This window comes from Cherax quadricarinatus, chromosome 79, assembly GCF_038502225.1.
Source record: "Cherax quadricarinatus isolate ZL_2023a chromosome 79, ASM3850222v1, whole genome shotgun sequence".
NCBI classification, from domain to species: domain Eukaryota; kingdom Metazoa; phylum Arthropoda; class Malacostraca; order Decapoda; family Parastacidae; genus Cherax; species Cherax quadricarinatus.
In genome coordinates, this window is record NC_091370.1 from 17,298,915 (window position 1) to 17,320,347 (window position 21,433).

The 21,433-nt window shown below is 38.3% G+C and overlaps 1 protein-coding gene across 2 annotated transcripts in view; it reads right to left on the minus strand.

The window, feature by feature from the left end:
* The window catches only part of LOC128702718 (sushi, von Willebrand factor type A, EGF and pentraxin domain-containing protein 1), a 156,814-nt gene that overhangs the window by 85,550 nt on the left and 49,831 nt on the right, over positions 1-21,433 (minus strand). For both annotated transcript variants that reach the window (XM_070101987.1, XM_070101986.1), the window contains exons 22-33: positions 20,047-20,125; positions 19,018-19,141; positions 18,591-18,818; positions 18,141-18,339; positions 15,596-15,753; positions 15,044-15,132; positions 6,458-6,567; positions 5,388-5,560; positions 4,618-4,832; positions 3,901-4,096; positions 3,036-3,209; positions 803-1,007 (exon numbers count right to left, since the gene is read on the minus strand). In XM_070101987.1, the coding sequence (XP_069958088.1) occupies positions 803-1,007; positions 3,036-3,209; positions 3,901-4,096; positions 4,618-4,832; positions 5,388-5,560; positions 6,458-6,567; positions 15,044-15,132; positions 15,596-15,753; positions 18,141-18,339; positions 18,591-18,818; positions 19,018-19,141; positions 20,047-20,125 (1,950 nt within the window). The remainder of the gene's footprint in view (positions 1-802; positions 1,008-3,035; positions 3,210-3,900; positions 4,097-4,617; positions 4,833-5,387; positions 5,561-6,457; positions 6,568-15,043; positions 15,133-15,595; positions 15,754-18,140; positions 18,340-18,590; positions 18,819-19,017; positions 19,142-20,046; positions 20,126-21,433) is intronic.

Here is a 21,433-nt window from a genome sequence, read left to right on the forward strand (position 1 = left end):
ACTGAGAACGTAATTCCGTCAGTTTTCCATTAAATTTTGTTCTTTTAGCGTCATTACAATCGGGAAAAGATTCTCTATCATTTCATAAGAAAAAATAATTTTTTTTTTTTCAATTTTGCGACACCAGGAGACACCTCAGGATTTGGGATTGCGACAGTCAAGGGGCTAACATACACATATCTAATTAATATGGATGCCTATCAACTATCATTGGAGAAAAATGTCAAATTGCCATTTTTTATTTAACCCTTAAACGGTCCAAACAGATCGACGTTCAAATTCGTATTGCTACAAAAGTAGATCTACTTTTTTTTACATATTTTCAAATATAACAAAAAAAAAATATAGATAAAAGTTTTTTACACATTTTCAAATGTAAAACAAAAAAGAAGATCTATATTTTTTTACATACTTTCAGATGTTGAAAAAACGTATATATACGTTTGGACCGTTTAAGGGTTAATGTCTTAGGCTGACAGATTTCATTATCTGATACACAAAACCCATTCTATGTAATGGAATATGACAAAAAAATATAGCTAGCTGGTTTCTACTGTGTATCACAAAGTAACATATACAGGGTACAAAACCACAAGTACATTAACTTTTCTGAGGCTTAATGCTGGGGATGAGACTGCATTAATTTGAACTGAATTTGAAATGAGTAGGGTTGCACCACTGCTCCTGTACCCAATATCGTTAAATAAAAAAGTATCATGATCTACTCAGCCTCTAGATTTACCTGACCTTCATAATTGTATCTTTGTTAGCATCTTTGATCCCTTGTTCACTGTTACCTTACCTAGGGAACTCTCCACAAGTTTCCGACTGACAAGAAGGGGGCTGTCCATCCCACTCACCATCACCACCACAAGTGAGGGTCTTGGGACCATCCATCTGATAGCCTGCCTCACACCTGAAGGAAATCTGGTTGGTAGGCATGTAGTCTCCTAGAAGTGACATCACCTTCCCATGAGGGCCAGCATTCAGGTGTGGGCACTTAATCACTAAAACGAAGACAAAATGTACCTTCAGAAGAGGAATAAACAGCTAGGACAAGTTTTTCTTGAATAAATTTATATAAGCATTACAAACTTCAATACACTACCCATAACAGAGGTTAGGTTAGGTAAGGTTTGTGAGGAAACAGGAATAGTGTTTCCTGATATGAGTCTTGGTCATATGATGACTTACAGCTAGAGCTGATGGTCATCTGACCAAGGCCTTCCACTGGATTACTGGTCCACCCCTTAAAAAATTATAGTTATGAATGACAGAGGTGTTGTCCAACTGCACTATAATGAGAAAAAACTGTTGAGTAAGCTGGAAAAGGGGATTACCAATAGACCCCTGGCTGTCTTCAAGCAGGCACTGGACAAGCACCTAAAGTCAGTACCTGACCAGCCGGGTTGTGGCTCGTATGTTGGATTGTGTGTAGTCAGCAGTAACAACCTGGTTGATCATGCCCTGAGCCACCATGAGGCCTGGTCACAGACTGGGTCACGGGGGCGTTGACCCCCGGAACCCTCTCTAGGTAAACTCCAGGTAAACACTAGAAATCCTGAGTATGATGATGATATGATCTTCACAAAATCACAATTTAATTCCTCTTAGGCTTAATGTTTGGGATAAGAATGCACTAATTATCAAGATACAAAGTTCTTACAATGAGCAGAATATGATAGTCAGATTTTCTGTCACAAATCAAAGACTAGTAAATACTTTTCAGTACAGAGAAATGCATAATACCGTCTGTCATTACTAGTTTGTAATTGCAACATCTGTTGATAGCTACAGGAGCAGAACTAAGCTTATGGTGTACAATCTTTAATATTTAATTTATAGTAAAAGTTTTTAAAAGCCTCTGGTGGCTACAATACTTATTACCTCCTCTTGTAAGTTTATTTAAGCACAAGTACACATAAGTACAATTATCATACATACCTAGGATAACCCCCAAAACAAGCCAGACAAAGCAACTTATTTCCACTGAAGCCCTTGTAAACCTATTCACTGATCTACCATACTATGAGGAAACACTTCCTAGTGTCCTTTTAGCAACTCTTCATTCTTCAGTTGTAGTTATTGAAATTATATTCATAAAAATTACTTTCAGATTCCATAATAAACTGTCAATTAACAACTTGATCAATACCATCAAGCAAATATAAATTGTGTAGTAGAGAGCTTCAATGTTAGACAACATAACTTGATATACACTGCTCACAAAAATCAAAACACTAACTATAAAAAAGCTAAACCGCCCCCTAGCTCACGAAAGGCTTATTCAGATAAATAAATAAGAAGCAAGATAATGAAAAGTATAGCCTAAGCCTTCTTCAAGGAGATCATTTATCCCCAGGATGACTCGAGTATGGAACACATTCGTACAGCATTATGATGTCAACGAGATAAAGTCAGTTGATCAAATGAAAATGCTGGCCCACAGATGGCTCCAACTTCATCCTGTTCCCTACTTGTATGTCTCATAACAATAAAAATGCTTTCAAATGAGCTGATGTAATTAACAGCTCTTAGCTTGTCAATAAAGTTAGGAATCCTTAACCCATAAATAGCTTGTCAATAAAGCCAAGGATCCTTAACCTAACCTTGTCGAATCCTGTGAAAAAAAAAAAAAGCAGAAATGCTATGTATAATGATGGGCTTTTCCTTGTTAGCCTACTACACTGTTAGCCTACTATTGTAACTCTAAAGTATCTTCTTGAGACAAAGATATCTTTTTTTATCTCCCTTCAGCAGTACCTTCAAAAGGAACCCTGGCACTAACCATTACCATGGGATGGATCCCTTCACTCCTCTCTCCAGCAACACCTTGAAGAGAAACTATGGCACTAACCACTACTGTGACATCCCTTCACTCTTCTCCCCAGCAATACCTTCAGGAGGAACTCTGGCACTAACTTCTACTATGAGATCCTTTCACTCCTCTCCTCTGCAATACCTTTAAGAGGAACTCTTGAGATCTCTTCACTCCTCTTCCCAGCAACACCTTCAAGAGGAACCCTGGCACTTACCATCACAGTGAGGGTGTTCACCGCTCCACTTGCCATCAACTTGGCAGGTCCTCTCAGTGTCGCCCTTCAAGAAGAAGCCAGGATTACAGGTGAAGCTGATGGTGTCACCATAGCTGTAGCTGTTACCTTCCATATGGCCATTCAATAGGTAACCTGGGAAGCTGCAGCTGATGCCTGTGCCACACAAAGCAAAATAAACTAAATTATCACATTTAAGGTGAAGTTCTAACTAAGCCTTTAAAGGTCATACAGTATCTGGGAAACAGAAGGTAATCAGGTTGGATCAAGAGCCTTTCAGCAGCATCAAGGCACCCTCCTTGATGGGAAACTATAGTTACTGCTAGAAGGCTACAATAGGTCCCAGAGACAAACCAAACTAAACAGACATAAATACATCTTTGACCTTGTGTGTGCATCAACCTACATATCCTTGTACTTACTGTTATTGTAGTTGTTACTTTATTGTAATTAGGTGGCTATTGTTGTTGTTATTATTATTGCTGTTGTGGTTAGTTGTTGTTATTATTATTGCTGTTGTGGTTAGTTGTTGTTCTTGTTATAATGAATTTACAAACATTATTTTGTAATTTTTTAATCACTCTATAATTAAATAAACTTGCATATGTAATGCTTTTTTGTGGAAGTTTTCTATTACCTATAGCCTTGCAATGCATTTTGTTTTCAACTGAAGGTAATGTACATCAAATATTGCTATAAGCAGTAAGATAACTTCAGTATTTGGCTGATTTTTGTATTAACAATGCTACATTTACTAGAACAAGATAATATAACTATACATACATAACTGGCACATAGGAGAGAGTAACTTATAATGACAATACAAACTAATGAGGGCACCACTTACGTCGACACTCTGGCTCCTTGCCAGACCAGGAGCCATAGACAAGGCAGGTACGCTCACTCTGGCCTTGGTACAGCTTGAAGCCAGTATCACAGGTAACAATGACATGAGCACCTGCACCTTCCCTGCTCTTCTGCAAACTGCCATTCTCAGGTACTCGTGGCACACCACAACCTCGGCAGAAGGTTGAACTCTTCACCTGTTGGAAGGCAATTTACAGTTGAAGGGAAATTTGTTAGGTAAAAGGAGACAACTGCAACTAATGAGACTTTTTTTGTGGCAACATTTCCCTCTCCAAGAGCTTTGTGAAGCCATTACAAACAATACGGGAAGGGAAATTTAATAGCTAAATACAATTATTCAGAGGCAATGTCAAGTCACAGAATTTATTTTTATTTTATTTTTATGTAATATTAGCATGAGTAATGCTTTTCTGTGAGGCAGTTCTTAATTTTATGAAATCCTCCATTTAATGTTTATAAGTTTCAAGACAAGATGCAGAAATAAAAAACAATGTTAAATGTACAAGGGAATTAATCATTGGGAGAACTCTATACTATTATAGTCACTGTTACATTATATAAATATGAATAAAAATTTAAATGTTCCTGAATCTATAAAGGAAGCAAGGGGCTAGAATCCCTTTCTCCTGTGGGAGACAGCCGGCATCTCGAAAAAAAAATCTATAAAATTTAAAGTAGTGGCTGCAACACAACTTACTGTAATCTGACCCTTTATACCAGGTTGGAAGTCTGGCCAACCCAGGGTGCTGCCCACATATCTATCACACTGGCTGAAGATAGCCTCCACATTAGAAGGATTCAGCTCCTCACTCCACACATTCACCAATGTCATCTCTCCTATGAAGCTCTCCTGTGGACTATAGCTGCCTCCACGTTGGTCTTGTTCCTGTCCCAACACCAGTGTTCCTGAACCTGTGCTCCATGACAAGAGTGACTAAGCATTTGATAACATACTTTTGCTTTCTATATTCTTATAATAAAATATCCAACAATGACATCTCTGACACTCTGAGGTTATGATCTTAACAATGACAGAGGCTAAATATCTTTAGAAAACTTAATTATATTTGCCTCAGAATTCAAATAATCTACCTTCATCTATGCAATTAGATAGTGTCAAGTAATTTTAAGTTCTAGTTTTATTCTGCCCAAAATGCTATGCTCAACTTGGTGGTTTTCAAAATATATGAAAGAGATGTCACCTAATTTTTTTTAACAATTATATAAATAGTGGGATACGGCTGGTATGTTGAAAGAAAGAAAGAATTATATAAATTTTGAAACTAAAATTTGTTTGTTTATTACTGAATAATTATGCCTAAATGCCTAGTAAGGATGTGTACAACTGATTATGGTAATTCGACATGTATTAGTATTGGCACACCATCAGTCTTACACTGGCACCTTCACTTTTCTCAGCATAACCACCACTAACTTTCACTCTAGATTTAGCATCTATTTACTTACCATTAATGGTAGCACCTTCAGCAAGGCCAATGCCATTATCCTTCCTCTCACCATCAAGGTAAACAGCCCAAGTTCCATTGTTGCTTGACCAAGTGGCACACACCAGGTGCCACTGTCCATCATTAGCTCGGATGTCCGTGATCCGTTTATCCCCATTCACATACAGCACAAACCTGCAGTGTAGGAAGCAATGTGTCAATCCTGTTACTGTACTTATTTAAGCATTACTGAGTATTCACCTTTTCTGTCATCCCTTTCCTCTTGCTAAAAAATATATGCAAGATGAGTTCAAGTTGCAAAAAAATAAAGAATGTTTCCAAATAATGTATTGCACTCCTTTAGTATCTGTCAGGGATGCAACCTATGAAAACTTTATGGATAGGAACTTCACAGATACCAAACTTATATTTACTGTACTGTAATACATATATGAACAGGAGACGAGTTTCAGACCCTCATTCCCAAACGTGAATTGAAAATTGAGAAAAATATAATGGTAGTTATAGGTTATAGTATGTATGTAATAACAGCACATCAGTCTGAGTCAACGTTTCATAAGGACTGTTAATGCTAAGTCTGTCCACTGTACTATAAGGCTTCAGCAGGCTTGCATAAACTGTCATTAACTGGAGGCAGATTGATATGCGGGTTCGTTTTTAACATATAATGTCTTAAAATTAATTTACGGTGACCAAACTTATCATTAAACTTGGAGGCTGCCTGTATATTTGAATTTACAGAGATCACAAAAATTTTGTAAAACAAATAATTTACAACTTCCAACCTCTGAGCTACAGTACTGCCCTATACTTGAAATTACTGGTCAAAATTTCATATTATAGTTTCCCCTCTGCTATTTTTATTATGTTGCATAGTGTCTCAATTATACATTTTTTGTTCCACCAGTTAGCACCCACCATTAACACATATAATACTCGTACAAATCAACAGGCACCTATCAAATAGAAGACAATTATTACCATTGGTCCCAACAATACAATGTACTAAATACTAAACAATCAAAGATATTGCATTACAAGAATGCACAGAGAAATGGTTTGAGGACATACCCATTGTAGTCAGTGAGGGTGAGGGCATTATCATGATCATCCGTGGCATAACTGAAGGGCGTACCATAATTGTCTCGGTCATCCGAGCGCATCCACAAACACAACGATACCTGCAGGAAGATATGGATAGAGGTATAGTGACTCTAAACCATGGAAGAGCAACAAATGATCATGTTGCTCAAAATGCACTGCATGCAAGTGGATTTCTTTTGTGCCTAACATTTTATTACGTGTAAACTACATTATCTGTATACTACATGAAAGAAATAAAAGTATCTGAATTTAAATCTTAACATTAATTCTTTTACAAAATGTGCTGCAATCTTACAAAAATGTTGCGCTCTTACAAAATCTTCGACACTCTTACAAAACCCTTCACACTTACAAAATGCCTCACACTCTTACAAAATCTAATCTAAAATTTTTGCATGCCAATTTTTAATCAGTACTGAATTTATTTTAATAATCTATGTTTGTTTCTATTTTTTTACGAAGGAAACAACAATGGTGGAACAATGGAGTGATGAGGACAAGTTCTCTTAAGAAAATTTAGACAATGAAATACGTATCTAGTAAAATCACAATGGCTACTTATTACACAAGTTATTTAGGTAGACAACTGGGAGGTAGAGATCATAAATAAAGCTACACAAATACTAATAATCATAAATAAAGCTACATAAAAATTTTTTTATTATATTATTATCACACTGGCCGATTCCCACCAAGGCAGGGTGGCCCGAAAAAGAAAGACTTTCACCATCATTCACTCCATCACTGTCTTGCCAGAAGGGTGCTTTACACTACAGTTTTTAAACTGCAACATTAACACCCCTCCTTCAGAGTGCAGGCACTGTACTTCCCATCTCCAGGACTCAAGTCCGGCCTGCCGGTTTCCCTGAATCCCTTCATAAATGTTACTTTGCTCACACTCCAACAGCATGTCAAGTATTAAAAACCATTTGTCTTCATTCACTCCTATCAAACACGCTCATGCATGCCTGCTGGAAGTCCAAGCCCCTCGCACACAAAACCTCCTTTACCCCCTCCCTCCAACCTTTCCTAGGCCGACCCCTACCCCGCCTTCCTTCCACTACAGACTGATACACTCTTGAAGTCATTCTGTTTCGCTCCATTCTCTCTACATGTCTGAACCACCTCAACAACCCTTCCTCAGCCCTCTGGACAACAGTTTTGGTAATCCCGCACCTCCTCCTAACTTCCAAACTACGAATTCTCTGCATTATATTCACACCACACATTGCCCTCAGACATGACATCTCCACTGCCTCCAGCCTTCTCCTCGCTGCAACATTCATCACCCACGCTTCACACCCATATAAGAGCGTTGGTAAAACTATACTCTCATACATTCCCCTCTTTGCCTCCAAGGACAAAGTTCTTTGTCTCCACAGACTCCTAAGTGCACCACTCACTCTTTTTCCCTCATCAATTCTATGATTCACCTCATCTTTCATAGACCCATCCGCTGACACGTCCACTCCCAAATATCTGAATACGTTCACCTCCTCCATACTCTCTCCCTCCAATCTGATATTCAATCTTTCATCACCTAATCTTTTTGTTACCCTCATAACCTTACTCTTTCCTGTATTCACCTTTAATTTTCTTCTTTTGCACACCCTACCAAATTCATCCACCAATCTCTGCAACTTCTCTTCAGAATCTCCCAAGAGCACAGTGTCATCAGCAAAGAGCAGCTGTGACAACTCCCACTTTGTGTGTGATTCTTTATCTTTTAACTCCACGCCTCTTGCCAAGACCCTCGCATTTACTTCTCTTACAACCCCATCTATAAATATATTAAACAACCACGGTGACATCACACATCCTCGTCTAAGGCCTACTTTTACTGGGAAAAAAATTTCCCTCTTTCCTACATGCTCTAACTTGAGCCTCACTATCCTCGTAAAAACTCTTCACTGCTTTCAGTAACCTACCTCCTACACCATACACTTGCAACATCTGCCACATTGCCCCCCTATCCACCCTGTCATACGCCTTTTCCAAATCCATAAATGCCACAAAGACCTCTTTAGCCTTATCTAAATACTGTTCACTTATATGTTTCACTGTAAACACCTGGTCCACACACCCCCTACCTTTCCTAAAGCCTCCTTGTTCATCTGCTATCCTATTCTCCGTCTTACTCTTAATTCTTTCAATTATAACTCTACCATACACTTTACCAGGTACACTCAACAGACTTATCCCCCTATAATTTTTGCACTCTCTTTTATCCCCTTTGCCTTTATACAAAGGAACTATGCATGCTCTCTGCCAATCCCTAGGTACCTTACCCTCTTCCATACATTTATTAAATAATTGCACCAACCACTCCAAAACTATATCCCCACCTGCTTTTAACATTTCTATCTTTATATAATCGTAAATAAAGCTATGCAAGTTATAATGCTTTTCATGTGTACTTGCCATGAATATATAGTATTTACTTTTTAAATTAGTACAGTACAGCTATTCTGACTTTTTAATAAAAAATACTAAATAGGAGACTACGTACTACTACTTCTTTCAACAAACCAGCCGTATCCCACGGAAGCAGGGTGCCCCAAAAAGAAAAACAAAAGTTTCTCTTTTTAACTTTAGTAATGTATACAGGAGAAGGGGTTACTAGCCCCTTGCTCCTGACATTCTAGTCGCCTCTCATCATACGCATGGCTTACAGAGGAAGAATTCTGTTCCACTTCCCCATGGAGATAAGAGAAAATAAACAAGAACAAGAACTAGTAAGAAAATAGAAGAAAACTCATGAGGGGTGTGTATATATATACTTGCTGCCACTGAAGTGATACTCCACAACATTCACCCATCACCCATCGCCTACTATTCACCCGAAGCCACAGCCAATGGACAAGGGTCAGAGCAATAAAAGAAGATCCAGTAACCAGCTAAGGACTCCTAACATCAAAGGTGAGAGCAGTAATAACACGAGGAAAACTTGTGGTACTGGCAGCCAGGACACAACCCTCATCACCCACCGGCACCACCACAACACACGACAGACAACAACAAACATGGCCGCCGCCACAGTCCAAGATAACTCCTTCCTTGGATTTGATGTCAAGAAGATCACTGACCCAGAAATAGCTAAACTCCTTACGATTCAGAACCAAACGATCACCAAACTAACTCAAGAAATCCAGGAACTAAAAGCTAGCAATGCAGATTACCTCAACAAGATCACTGCTCTTGAACATAAGCTAGACACTCTAGAACAACAAAGCAACACCCACACCCAGTCCCTAGAAACCATCAACACTCTAAAGGACCAAGTCACCCTACTTACTACCAACATTATAGAGGAAAGATCAAGAGTGGACCAACAACTTGCCAATGTCATAACCAACTTCCAAGACCATAATGACCAACAGCAGCTATCTGACGCTGTTGTAGTTAACAGCAAACATCTCCCAGTCACAGTCACCCAAGAGACCTGCATGGAGACCACCCTACAGCTTATCAAGGACCACCTTCGCCTTAACATACGTAGTGATGACCTAAAGGATTGCAAACTGATGGGCTACCAAGCGGGTAAAAAACAGTGCTGTTAAAATTCCAAACTAGCCTACAAAGAAACAACCTACTAAAACATCTATTTCTATGAAATCTGATGTTTACGTCAATGAGTGCCTTACCAAAACAATACAAAACCTTCTTTACCGGCTAAGAAAATCACGCTATGCCCAAAAAATCCACCAGTGCTTTGTGAGGGATGGAAAAATCGCAGTTAGGAAACAGCCCACTGGGAAGAGATACTTCATCTCTACAGAACATGACCTTAAAACATTCCTAAGTGAGGCTGGACTAACAGAATCAGAGTAAAGTGCAGATAATACCCACAGTCCACAGTTAGTGTTATATTGTCATAAATTTGTGCCCCCCCTAAAATTCTAATACCCCAACTACTTTTGATTGTCATTGTTGTATTCAACGACCATTCTACCTCATAGTCTTAATTTGTTTAATATCTACAGAATCTATCTCCTTTTTTACAACTTACCACATCACTGTTCTATCTTATTTTATTATAAACTAACCATAACTTGTCCTCAATAATTCTACCTCACTTTAAGAAATACTCAATTGCCCAATTTTATTCCAAAATCTCTATTATTGCCCAATTTTGCTTTAAACTATATTGACCAAACTTATTGTAAACTTCTTTTATTGACCATTTTTATTCTATACTTTTTTAAACTAGTATTTTCAACTACAACTTTTATATTATCCTGTCTACCATCTTACTAGCATATTATAACCAAGTCATTGCCATTTTTATTTTTATCATTTTTTTTTATTATTCTTTTGCTACCTTAACTTGTGTATTTTATCCTGTCAATTTAAATCTAGTTATACTCTAATTCTTGTAAACAATTTATATAAGACCTTAGTGCAATTACAATTGAGAGTTTTGTGCCTTTTTTATATTATTAGATTAAACTCAGTTGTACTATAGCTCATTCTAGCTCAATACATAGTCAATACCAAATTCACTATATTAGACCATAGTGCAATTACTAGTGAGAGACTGGTGCTATTTTTAATTTGTATTTTTATATTATTAGATTAAACCTAGTTGTACTATAGCTCATTCTAGCTCAAAACACAGACTCCACAAAAGTCATTATATTAGACCTTAGTGCAATTCAAGTGAGAGTCTTGTTCTATTTTTAATTTGTATTTTTATATTACTAGTTTATACCTAATTGTACTTTAGTTCATTCCAGCACAACAAATAGACAACATCAACTTCATTATGTGTAGCAGTGACTATACTCTATATGACCAAAATACTCTAGCTATATACTTGTCCAAACTTCCCACCACTACAGATATCAGTACTAGAACTCAACACACAACTCAGGATATAAATAACCATAATTTAAACCTAGAAGATGATTGATCACGTTGACCCTGATCTAAACCTCCATAATCTGACACCCAATCAAAATCTATTGGAAAGTAACTGCCTTTATTACAGAGCATCACAAGCCAGCACTACCCTAAACAATGCTAAAAATCTATCAGTACTTAACTACAACATCAGGTCCTTAAGCAAACACTATGATGACCTCCTGGCACTCCTTGAATCACTAAAGACACCCTTCTCCTGCATTATTCTTACTGAGACCTGGCTTAAGCAGGACACAATAGATATCTACCCTCTACCAGGATACACAGCAATTCACAACTGCAGACCAAACCAAGTTGGGGGTGGTATTGCAATCTATTACTCTAACCAATTATCTTGTATTAGCACCACTTGCTTTAGTGATGAATATGGGGAATACATTTTTGCTAATTTTACTGTAAAAAACCTTAAGACACCTATAACAATCGGTGCCATTTACCGGATACCTCACACTAACATCCCAGATTTCAGTGAGAAATTAAAGTCACTAATAACAAACAGACAAATGAATAAGCACCACCTTCTCTTGGCTGGAGACTTCAACATCAACCTTGGCATACTAGATGATCAGCCTGTAACTGATTTCATCAACAATATGAACAACACACTTCTCATACCAACAATAACTAAACCAACCAGGCTCACTGAGACAAGTGCAACCATAATAGACCACATATGGACCAATATACTAGCCCCCCTTAAATCAGGGATAATCACAGATAGCACTACAGACCACTACCCTACCTTCCTCCTGACAAACATTAGTAAACCACCACTTGAATACAACAAAGTCTCATTTAGACTCCATGATGAGGCCTCAATAAGGAAGTTCACAGCTGACCTACAGACTGTTGACTGACCTACAGAATTCTCCAAGGCCAATGGTATTGATGACTGGACAGACATTTTTCTTAACAAATTACTTAGACTATACAACAAACTTTGTCCTATAAAAACGAAACAGATCACAAACAAACGGCTTGGTTGCCCATGGCTAACCAGCACCATTCTGAAATCCATTGACAAGAAACACCAATATGAAAAGCAATATAGACAGGGCTTAATACACAAAGATATTCTTAAACACTATTCATCAGTTCTCACCAAAGTAATAAAAAAAGCCAAACAACTATACTACTCCAGTAGATTCACAGACACTAGAGGAGATATAAAAAAGACCTGGAAAACACTCTCTCAGATTCTAGGGACCCATAAACTGAAAAAAACAAGACTATTGTCCTAACTAAACCTAATGAAACACCACTACATCCCACTGACACAGCTAACAAGATAAACGACTTCTTCTCAACCACAGGATCTAATCTCGCCAATAAAATCCCACATACCAATGCCCATGCCGGGGACTACCTAGATGGGAATTTCCCAAATTCCTTCTATCTTGCACCAACTGAGCCCACGGAAGTCACCGAGATTATAAAGTCACTTAAAAATAACTCAGGGAATCTGTCTCATGTCCCACCATTACTGTACAAGCAAGCGGCCCATGTCCTTTTGCATGCTATTTCATTACTTTTTAACAAGTCACCAGAAACTAGCACCTTCCCAAAACTACTCAAGATGGCAAGGGTTACACCAATACATACAAGTGGTGACCCTACAGACTTAAACAACTATAGGCCAATATCAAACTTACCATTGCTATCCAAAATCTTTGAGAAACTCGTGCACAGGAGACTATATTCATTTATAACGACACAAAACATACTCAACCTCTGCCAATTTGGATTCAGGAAAAATAAAAGCACTAATGATGCAATCATAAAAATGCTAGATCTGCTTTACACAGCATTGGAAAATAAGGAATATCCACTAGGAATTTTTATTGACCTAAGAAAAGCTTTTGACACAGTAGACCACGACATCCTATTCCACAAACTTGACCATTACGGTATAAGAGGCCATGTGCTTGCTTATTTCAAATCTTACCTTACTAATAGGTATCAGTATCTCACCATTAAAGACACAGCATCAACAACATGGCCACTTGATACTGGAGTTTCGCAGGGAAGTGTCCTTGGTCCCCTGCTCTTCCTCATATACATCAATGATCTTCCAAACGTATCCCAACACCTGAAACCCATTCTCTTTGCTGACGACACGACTTATGTCATCTCTCACCCTAATCTTGCCACCCTCAACACCATTGTTAATGAGGAGCTGATCAAAATATCGACTTGGATGACAGCCAATAAACTTACGCTTAACACTGACAAAACCTACTATATTATGTTTGGTAGCAGAGCAGGAGATGCACAAATTAACATTAAGATCGACAACACTCTAATTACCAGACATAATGAGGGCAAATTCCTAGGCCTATACCTTGACAACAACCTGAATTTCAGCACCCATATCCAACACATAACCAAAAAAGTATCCAAAACGGTTGGGATCCTCTCCAAGATACGATACTACGTGCCGCAAAATGCCCTTCTCACACTATACCACTCACTTATTTATCCATACCTCACCTATGCTATTTGTGCTTGGGGATCAACTACAGCAACACACCTAAAGCCAATAATAACCCAACAAAAAGCTGCAGTAAGAATAATCACTAAATCCCACCCCTGGCAACACACCCCCCCACTCTTCATAGATCTAAATTTACTCCCTGTTCAGTACATCCACACTTACTACTGTGCAATCTACATCTACAGGACCTTAAACTCCAATATCAACCTTGACCTAAAATGCTTTCTTGATAGTTGTGACAAGAACCCACAGGCATAACACCAGACACAAACATCTCTACGACATTCCCCGTGTCCGACTAAACCTTTACAAAAATTCAATGTATGTCAAAGGCCCTAATATCTGGAACACCCTACCTGAGAACTCTAGAACTGCAGACACATTCATCACCTTCAAAACTACCATTAGAAAACATCTTATCTCCCTGATACACCCCGTCAACTAACTACATGAATACCACCTGGTGGTTCACACTTACACTCACTCACCCATTTGACCATAAACAGAAATATTAATCTCAATCTTAAAATAATGAATCCTGTGATACTCCAATACTGAAACTATGTACTGTGCCAAAACAAAAGCATTCACATTGCTAAACTCACAAACTAGTATTTAGTCACTTAGCCATAATACCAACTTACCTCATAATTTGTAATATTTTAAAATTAAGATTTAAACTAAGTCTGCCCGAAATGCCTAGCCATGCTAGGTGTTCTAGTGGTACACTCTGTAATCATTATTTTACTACATGTAAACCACACAATAACCAAATTCTGTAAACTCAGCATTGTAATCCTTATAGAGAATAAACTTTGAATTTGAATTTGAATTGAATTTGTAAATGCATGTATAGTGTGACCTAAGTGTTAGTAGACATACCTGAAATCTTGCATGTTTGAGACAGAAAAGAGACACCAGCAGTCCCACCATCATGTAAAGCAATTACAGGCTTCCATTTTACACTTACAGTACTTGGCAGGATGGTAGTACCTCCCTAGGCAGTTGCTGTCAACCAACCTACTACCTAGTAAGTAGGAGACTATATAAATTAAATAGTGAAGATATTGTACAGCCACACAAATATGAGGCAAGAGAAAAGAGTTACATTTCAAGGATGCTATGTTGAAACTCACACTCTCAAGTGGCTTTGAGAAGCCCTCCACCAACACATAGTCAAGGATGCCAGAAGATGGAAACTCCAGCACAAAGTCAGTTGGCATCTCTGAGGAAGAAAACAATGTGTGACATAACTATGCATGAGTTAGCTTTTTTTTAAGAGAAAAAGCATGCATTTCCATAGATCATTAGTGATTTAACTGCCAGGTTTCTTTTTGACTTTGAATATTTATTGCAAGATAATCATACAAAAATTAAAACCTACAAGGTACGATTACTTAAATAAGGTTTAAGGGGAGAACAGAAGTTGCAAATTGAATCAATAAAATGTCATCATGGCTAGAGTATAAGTACAAATGAAACTACTGAGATGGACACAGTTTACCTAAATATTACATAGCTGAAGTCCTTGCACATTCATCATGAACAATGATTCTTTTCAGACACTAGAGTCAATTATCATCAGTGCAAGACACAGCATTCAGGCATAAATTATGATACTTAATACGTATTTGCAATATTTTAACCATTACAGAAAAAAATTTATCAAGCAAATTTGAGATCATCACCAGTGTCGCAGAGTTTGCCAGAGTAACCCGGGCTACAAGTGCAAGAGAAGCCATTGATCCAGTCAGTGCAGGAGGCACCATTGGTGCAGGGCTGTGATGCACACTCATCCACATCCACATTGCATGTATTGCCTGTGTATCCTGGCTCACACACACACCTGGCAGGCATACAGCAAGGTCAACTCTGATGGTACAGGTAGTTATGGTGAAACAACTCGGTAAATATTTATCCACTGATGTGCAATACAGTGGACCCCCGCATAACGATGGCATCGCATAGCGATTTTTCCGCATAACGATTACTTTTATCGCAAAATTTTTGCCCCGCATACCGATTAAAAACCCGCATACCGATTTTCGTCCGAGACGCGTCCAATGTGCCCTCACATGTGCCGGCCGTCCCATTGTTTACCAGCCAGCCTCCGCGGTAACATCCAAGCATACACTCGGAATATTTCGTATTATTACAGTGTTTTCGGTGGTGTTTCTGGAAAATAAGTGACCATGGGCCCCAAGAAAGCTTCTAGTGCCAACCCTGTGGTAAAAAGGGTGAGAATTAGTATGGAAATTAAGAAAGATTTTGAAGGGTTTGGGGCTAACCCTGAGAAGCCTATGCCAGTTGTGGAATCCATTGTGCCTACTTCAAAGATTAAGGAAATGTGTGCAGAGTGGTTTGAACTGCAAACCTTTATAGATGAAAATCACCCTGACACAGCTGTTGCAAGCCGTGCTTGTGACTATTTCAATGACAATGTTATGGCCCATTTTAGGAAAGTCTTGAAGAAACGGGAGGTACAGAGCTCTATGGACAGATTTGTTGTGCGACAGAGGTCCAGTGACTCTGAAGCTGGTCCTAGTGGCATTAAAAGAAGAAGGGAAGTAACCCCAGAAAAGGACTTGCTACCTCAAGTCCTAATGGAAGGGGATTCCCCTTCTAAACAGTAAGAAGATAATGCTCTCCCCTCCTCCCATCCCATCAATCATCACCAGATCTTCAATAAAAGTAAGTGTCATGTAATTGTGCATGCCTTTTTCAGTTTGTGTGTATTAAAATTAACATTTCATGTGGTAAAAAAAATTTTTTTTCATACTTTTGGGCGTCTTGCACGGATTAATTTTATTTCCATTATTTCTTATGGGGAAAATTAATTCGCATAACGATTATTTCGCATAACGATGAGCCCTCTTGCACGGATTAAAATCGTTAACCGGGGGTCCACTGTAATTGCAAACAAGTGATAAAAGATGCAAAGTAACCACAGGGGGAGGGGGGGTGAATGAGAGCTATCACTCAACTCCTGTGGTTATTTTGCATCCACTGAATCGATTTTTTTTTTTGTATCCCCCTAGACATTTTGGGCATTAGTGAGCTATCCTAGGTCAGCTCATATAGTGAGAAGGAACTCGAACCGATGTAAAAAGGAAAAAAGCTACATAAAACCCACTTAACATACACCTAAGAAAAGACACTGACAACATGCTTAGAAAGCCAATATATTTCTTATTTAATCTGGAAATGCAAGTTTGCCGTGATATATAGAGTTTTCAATGTTCTAAGAGTGCAAAAAATATAAAAAAACAACAGAAATGCTAACATTCAAGAAGCGTATAAATTTTTAATTATGGAAAATTGCAACCAAGATCAAACTTGATGGAGAGTAAAAAAAAACAGACATATGGAGTAAAAACTTTATGGATACCATAATTAAAAGCTTCCCAAGTTTTTTTTTTTTTTCAACAAGTCGACTGTCTCCCACCGAGGCAGGGTGACCCAAAAAGAAAGAAAATCCCCAAAAAGAAAATACTTTCATCATCATTCAACACTTTTACCTCACTCACACATAATCACTGTTTTTGCAGAGGTGCTCAGAACACAACAGTTTAGAAGCATATACGTATAAAGATACACAACATATCCCTCCAAACTGCTAATATCCCAAAACCCCTCCTTTAGAGTGCAGGCATTGTACTTCCCATTTCCAGGACTCAAGTCCAGCTATATAAAAATAACTGGTTTCCCTGAATCCCTTCACTAAATGTTACCCTGCTCACACTCCAACAGATCGTCAGGTCCCAAATACCATTCGTCTCCATTCACTCCTATCGAACACGCTCATGCACGCCTGCTGGAAGTCCAAGCCCCTCGTCCACAAAACCTCCCTTACCCCTTCCTTCCAACCTTTTCGAGGACGACCCCTACCCCCAAGTTGGCATGTGAAAAAAAAAACTCAGAATAAGAGAGAAACCACCCATGGAACATGAGGTTCTTATAAAAGCAGGGGAAATGGCTATTAAGTGGGGGCATTTAATTTTTTTGGTTATTTGAAATTACATCCTGTAAACATTTCTTAAGCATACATGACACCACAAACATAGCTCTGATCTTGTAGTATGACTCATGAAATCGTAATAACATGATTTCAAACAAACCAAGCAAAAAGTGATGTTTGAACCCACTTGCCATGGCTTCAAACCCCATCCATTCTGTGGTTTACATATCTAGTAGTTACTAGTGTAGATCATTTCCTGCTCTTCCTCCACTCACCTAAACTCATTGACATGGTCAATGCAGAGGCCATGCTCACAAGGAGAGGATTCACATTCGTTGATATGGGTCTCACAGAAGCGTCCTGTGTCTCCAGGAGGACAGAGACAGGCAAAGTCATTGAGGAGGTCCTGGCAAGTGGCCCCCGCAGTACAAGGGTTGCCTTCACACTCATCGATGTCCACATCACACACCTCACCTTGAAAAATAGGTCTTGTTCTCATGCATTTACCAAAATATAACTTTAAGTACATATTTTAAAATTTCACAACATCGTTCTCTATGCAAGCCAAACACCTTTTTCATGAGTATCTACATCTACTGTAAATTTTTACCCTAACTTCATTTTAAGTACATTATAACATTTTTCATCATTTCTCTTCTCACATTATAATTTGGCAAAAAACACGCATAAAAATTTAATATCTGTAGCTGTTTTTGTACACTAACCTGTGTACCCTGACTGGCAGATACACATGAAGGTGCTAACAAGGTTCACACAAGTTGCGCCATTCGTGCAGGGGTTAGAGTCACACTCGTTGATGTCGATCTCACAGTGTAAGCCTGTGTACCCTGGCAGACACTCACACCGGAAATTGTTAAGCAGGTCGATGCAGGTTGCATTGTTGAAGCAGGGCTCACTCTCACACTCGTTCACCTCAGACTCGCACTGTTGACCTGTGCAACAAACAATCAAATAAGTTGTGGCCATAATGGGAAGATACATTTAGTATATTAATATTAAATCTGCAAGTGATTATATACATATGGAAGAGACAAATGCAAGCAATTTCAAATAATGTAAATTGTATCTACCAAAATAATTTTATATGAGCAAGTCTTTTATAAATTGCATGACACTTGAGAAGCCACTCACCAGAATAGCCAGGGGGGCACTGGCAGACATAACCGAAGTCCATAGGTGTGCAGGTGCCAAGGTTCTGGCAAGGGATGCTGAAACAATCGTTAATGGAGAGCTTCTGCAAATTGGTGAACGCAGCCTGTAAGAAACACCGTGGGGTTACTGGTAAAGCATGCAGGCATACTGAAATACCTGAATGGTACACAGAAAATCGAGATGTTAATGTGTATAGCTAAACCGATAAAATGAGAGTGAAATTTAACTTAATGGTATTGGTGTATTAATAGTGCCCAGTACATTTCCATGCATACTTTTATTTTGAATATTCTTAATTGTTGCCAAATATCATAAATAATTATTTAAAAGTGAGGGAGGTATGTTGAATTGCTGCTGTAAGATGACACCACTGGTATCTGATGAGCTTTTTTTTGAATAATGAATTATGTGAAACCTCTCAACAATGCCTCAACATACAGTGCCTCACGGAAATGAGGACCATGTATATGGACAATCATTTTTCAACATTCACTCATCTCTATCAAGAATGAGCTTGCATTATATCTCCAAGTTGCCCACGATGGCTAATTGATACTCAGTGAAATTCGGTGATTAAACTGCTCTTCCTGGCAATGGTCTCTACAGATGCCAACATTTTTCTACCTAGCTAAGACATTCACACTGCAGTATCAATATAAACATTTTTTCCACCAAATCAAAGCATGTAAGCAGGGTGTGGAGTTGGGAACAATGTGAGGTTGAAATGCTACATGTAATATAAGCTTTATAAAGAATACTGCTATATATGTACTGGGGAAGCAGATAAGAATTCTTCTTCCATAAGCCATGCATGTTATAAGAGGCAATTAAAATGCTGGGAGCAAGGGGCTAGTAACCCCCTTCTCTTGTATAAATTACTAAATTTAAAAAGAAATTTTTGTTTTTCTTCTTAGGTCACCCTGCCTCTGTGGGACACGACCAGTTCATTGAAAAAAAATAAATGGTAAGTGAGGTATGGTGATATTACAGCTGGGGGTGTAGACATACCTGCCCATCCTCCAACACTCCATCGCAGTCATATAGGGATGCAGTGCCAGTTGTAGGAGTACTCACTCCATCTGGGCACCTGTGGGAAGGTAGTAGATAGGCAAGTATTAGATACATAACTTTCATACTTTCACAATAATCACTCCATTTCCTTTTCCTCCTCTCTCTTTTGCTTATTCTCCTCTTGACCATTTACTTTCACTTGTTCTCCCTCACTCATTCTCTTGTTCTTTTATTCTATTATTCATTCTTTCTCTCACTTCAGTTCTCTCTATTGCTCATTCAGTCACTTTCTCACTTGTTCATTTTCTCATTCTCTCTCACTTGTTGAAACCTGAAGGGCAGTCACCTTCACATGACAAGTTCTGGGTATTTTGGATGATCATGCCAAAAATGCAGTGTATACTAAGGGCTTCTTACAAAATTTGATTCACTTGTACACATTTTTATGGAAATAAATATTCCTTCATCCGAAATTCTCAAATTCAAAAAGTTCCAAAAACCAAAGTTTTTTTTAAGGAGTGTGGAGCGTCAGTCACTAACAGCCAGAGTGGCAGGCATCAGTCGTGTCTCAGCGCTTGTAGTGCTGAGACACAACTGTTCACTGATATTTTGTTTTTGCTTTTTATTTTGTGACTGTTTAATTTCACTGTGAAAATGTCAAAAATAGCTGCAGATACCCCTATGGGTAACAGTGAGAAAAAGAAAAGGAAGTATCTGACATTATCAGTAATGCAGAAAGTAGGGTTACTGCAGAAGCTTGATCGTGGTGTGTCAGTGCAGCATCTTACTAAAGAATATGGTGTTGGAACTACCACTGTTTATGATTTAAAGAAATGGTGTTAAATACAAATAAACATGAGAATAGTAGTGATGATGATGATGATGACATTGTGAACACAGGTGAAAAAGTCCCCATAGACGATATGGTAAAAATGTGTGATCAGTTAAGTCTTTAAAAAAATGCCGTCTGTCATAGTGCTGCTTCATCACTTGAGAATCATGTTCCTGGTCTTTAATTATCCCATTATTTCATTTATCAATATATTACTCTATAAATAAACCATGGTAGTATTTGTAGTCTTTATTTATCCCACTTAGTGTGAGTATTCATACGTTTTTGCTGCAGTGTTAATGTCTGATTATGGGGTACTGCCCTAGACCCCACCTTCATTCTGAAATTTGAAAAATTCTGAAATTCGAAACACTACTGGCCCCAAGGGTTTCAGATAAAGGAACGTGTACCTGTATTATTATTATTATTATTATTATTATTATTATTATCATTAGCGTATCTCTGCTTCCTTGTATTACAGTTATATTGTAATGGTGGGGGCATGATATTCTTGGTGTCTGGAAGCTGTTGTTGCAGTGGAAGGCCATAGGT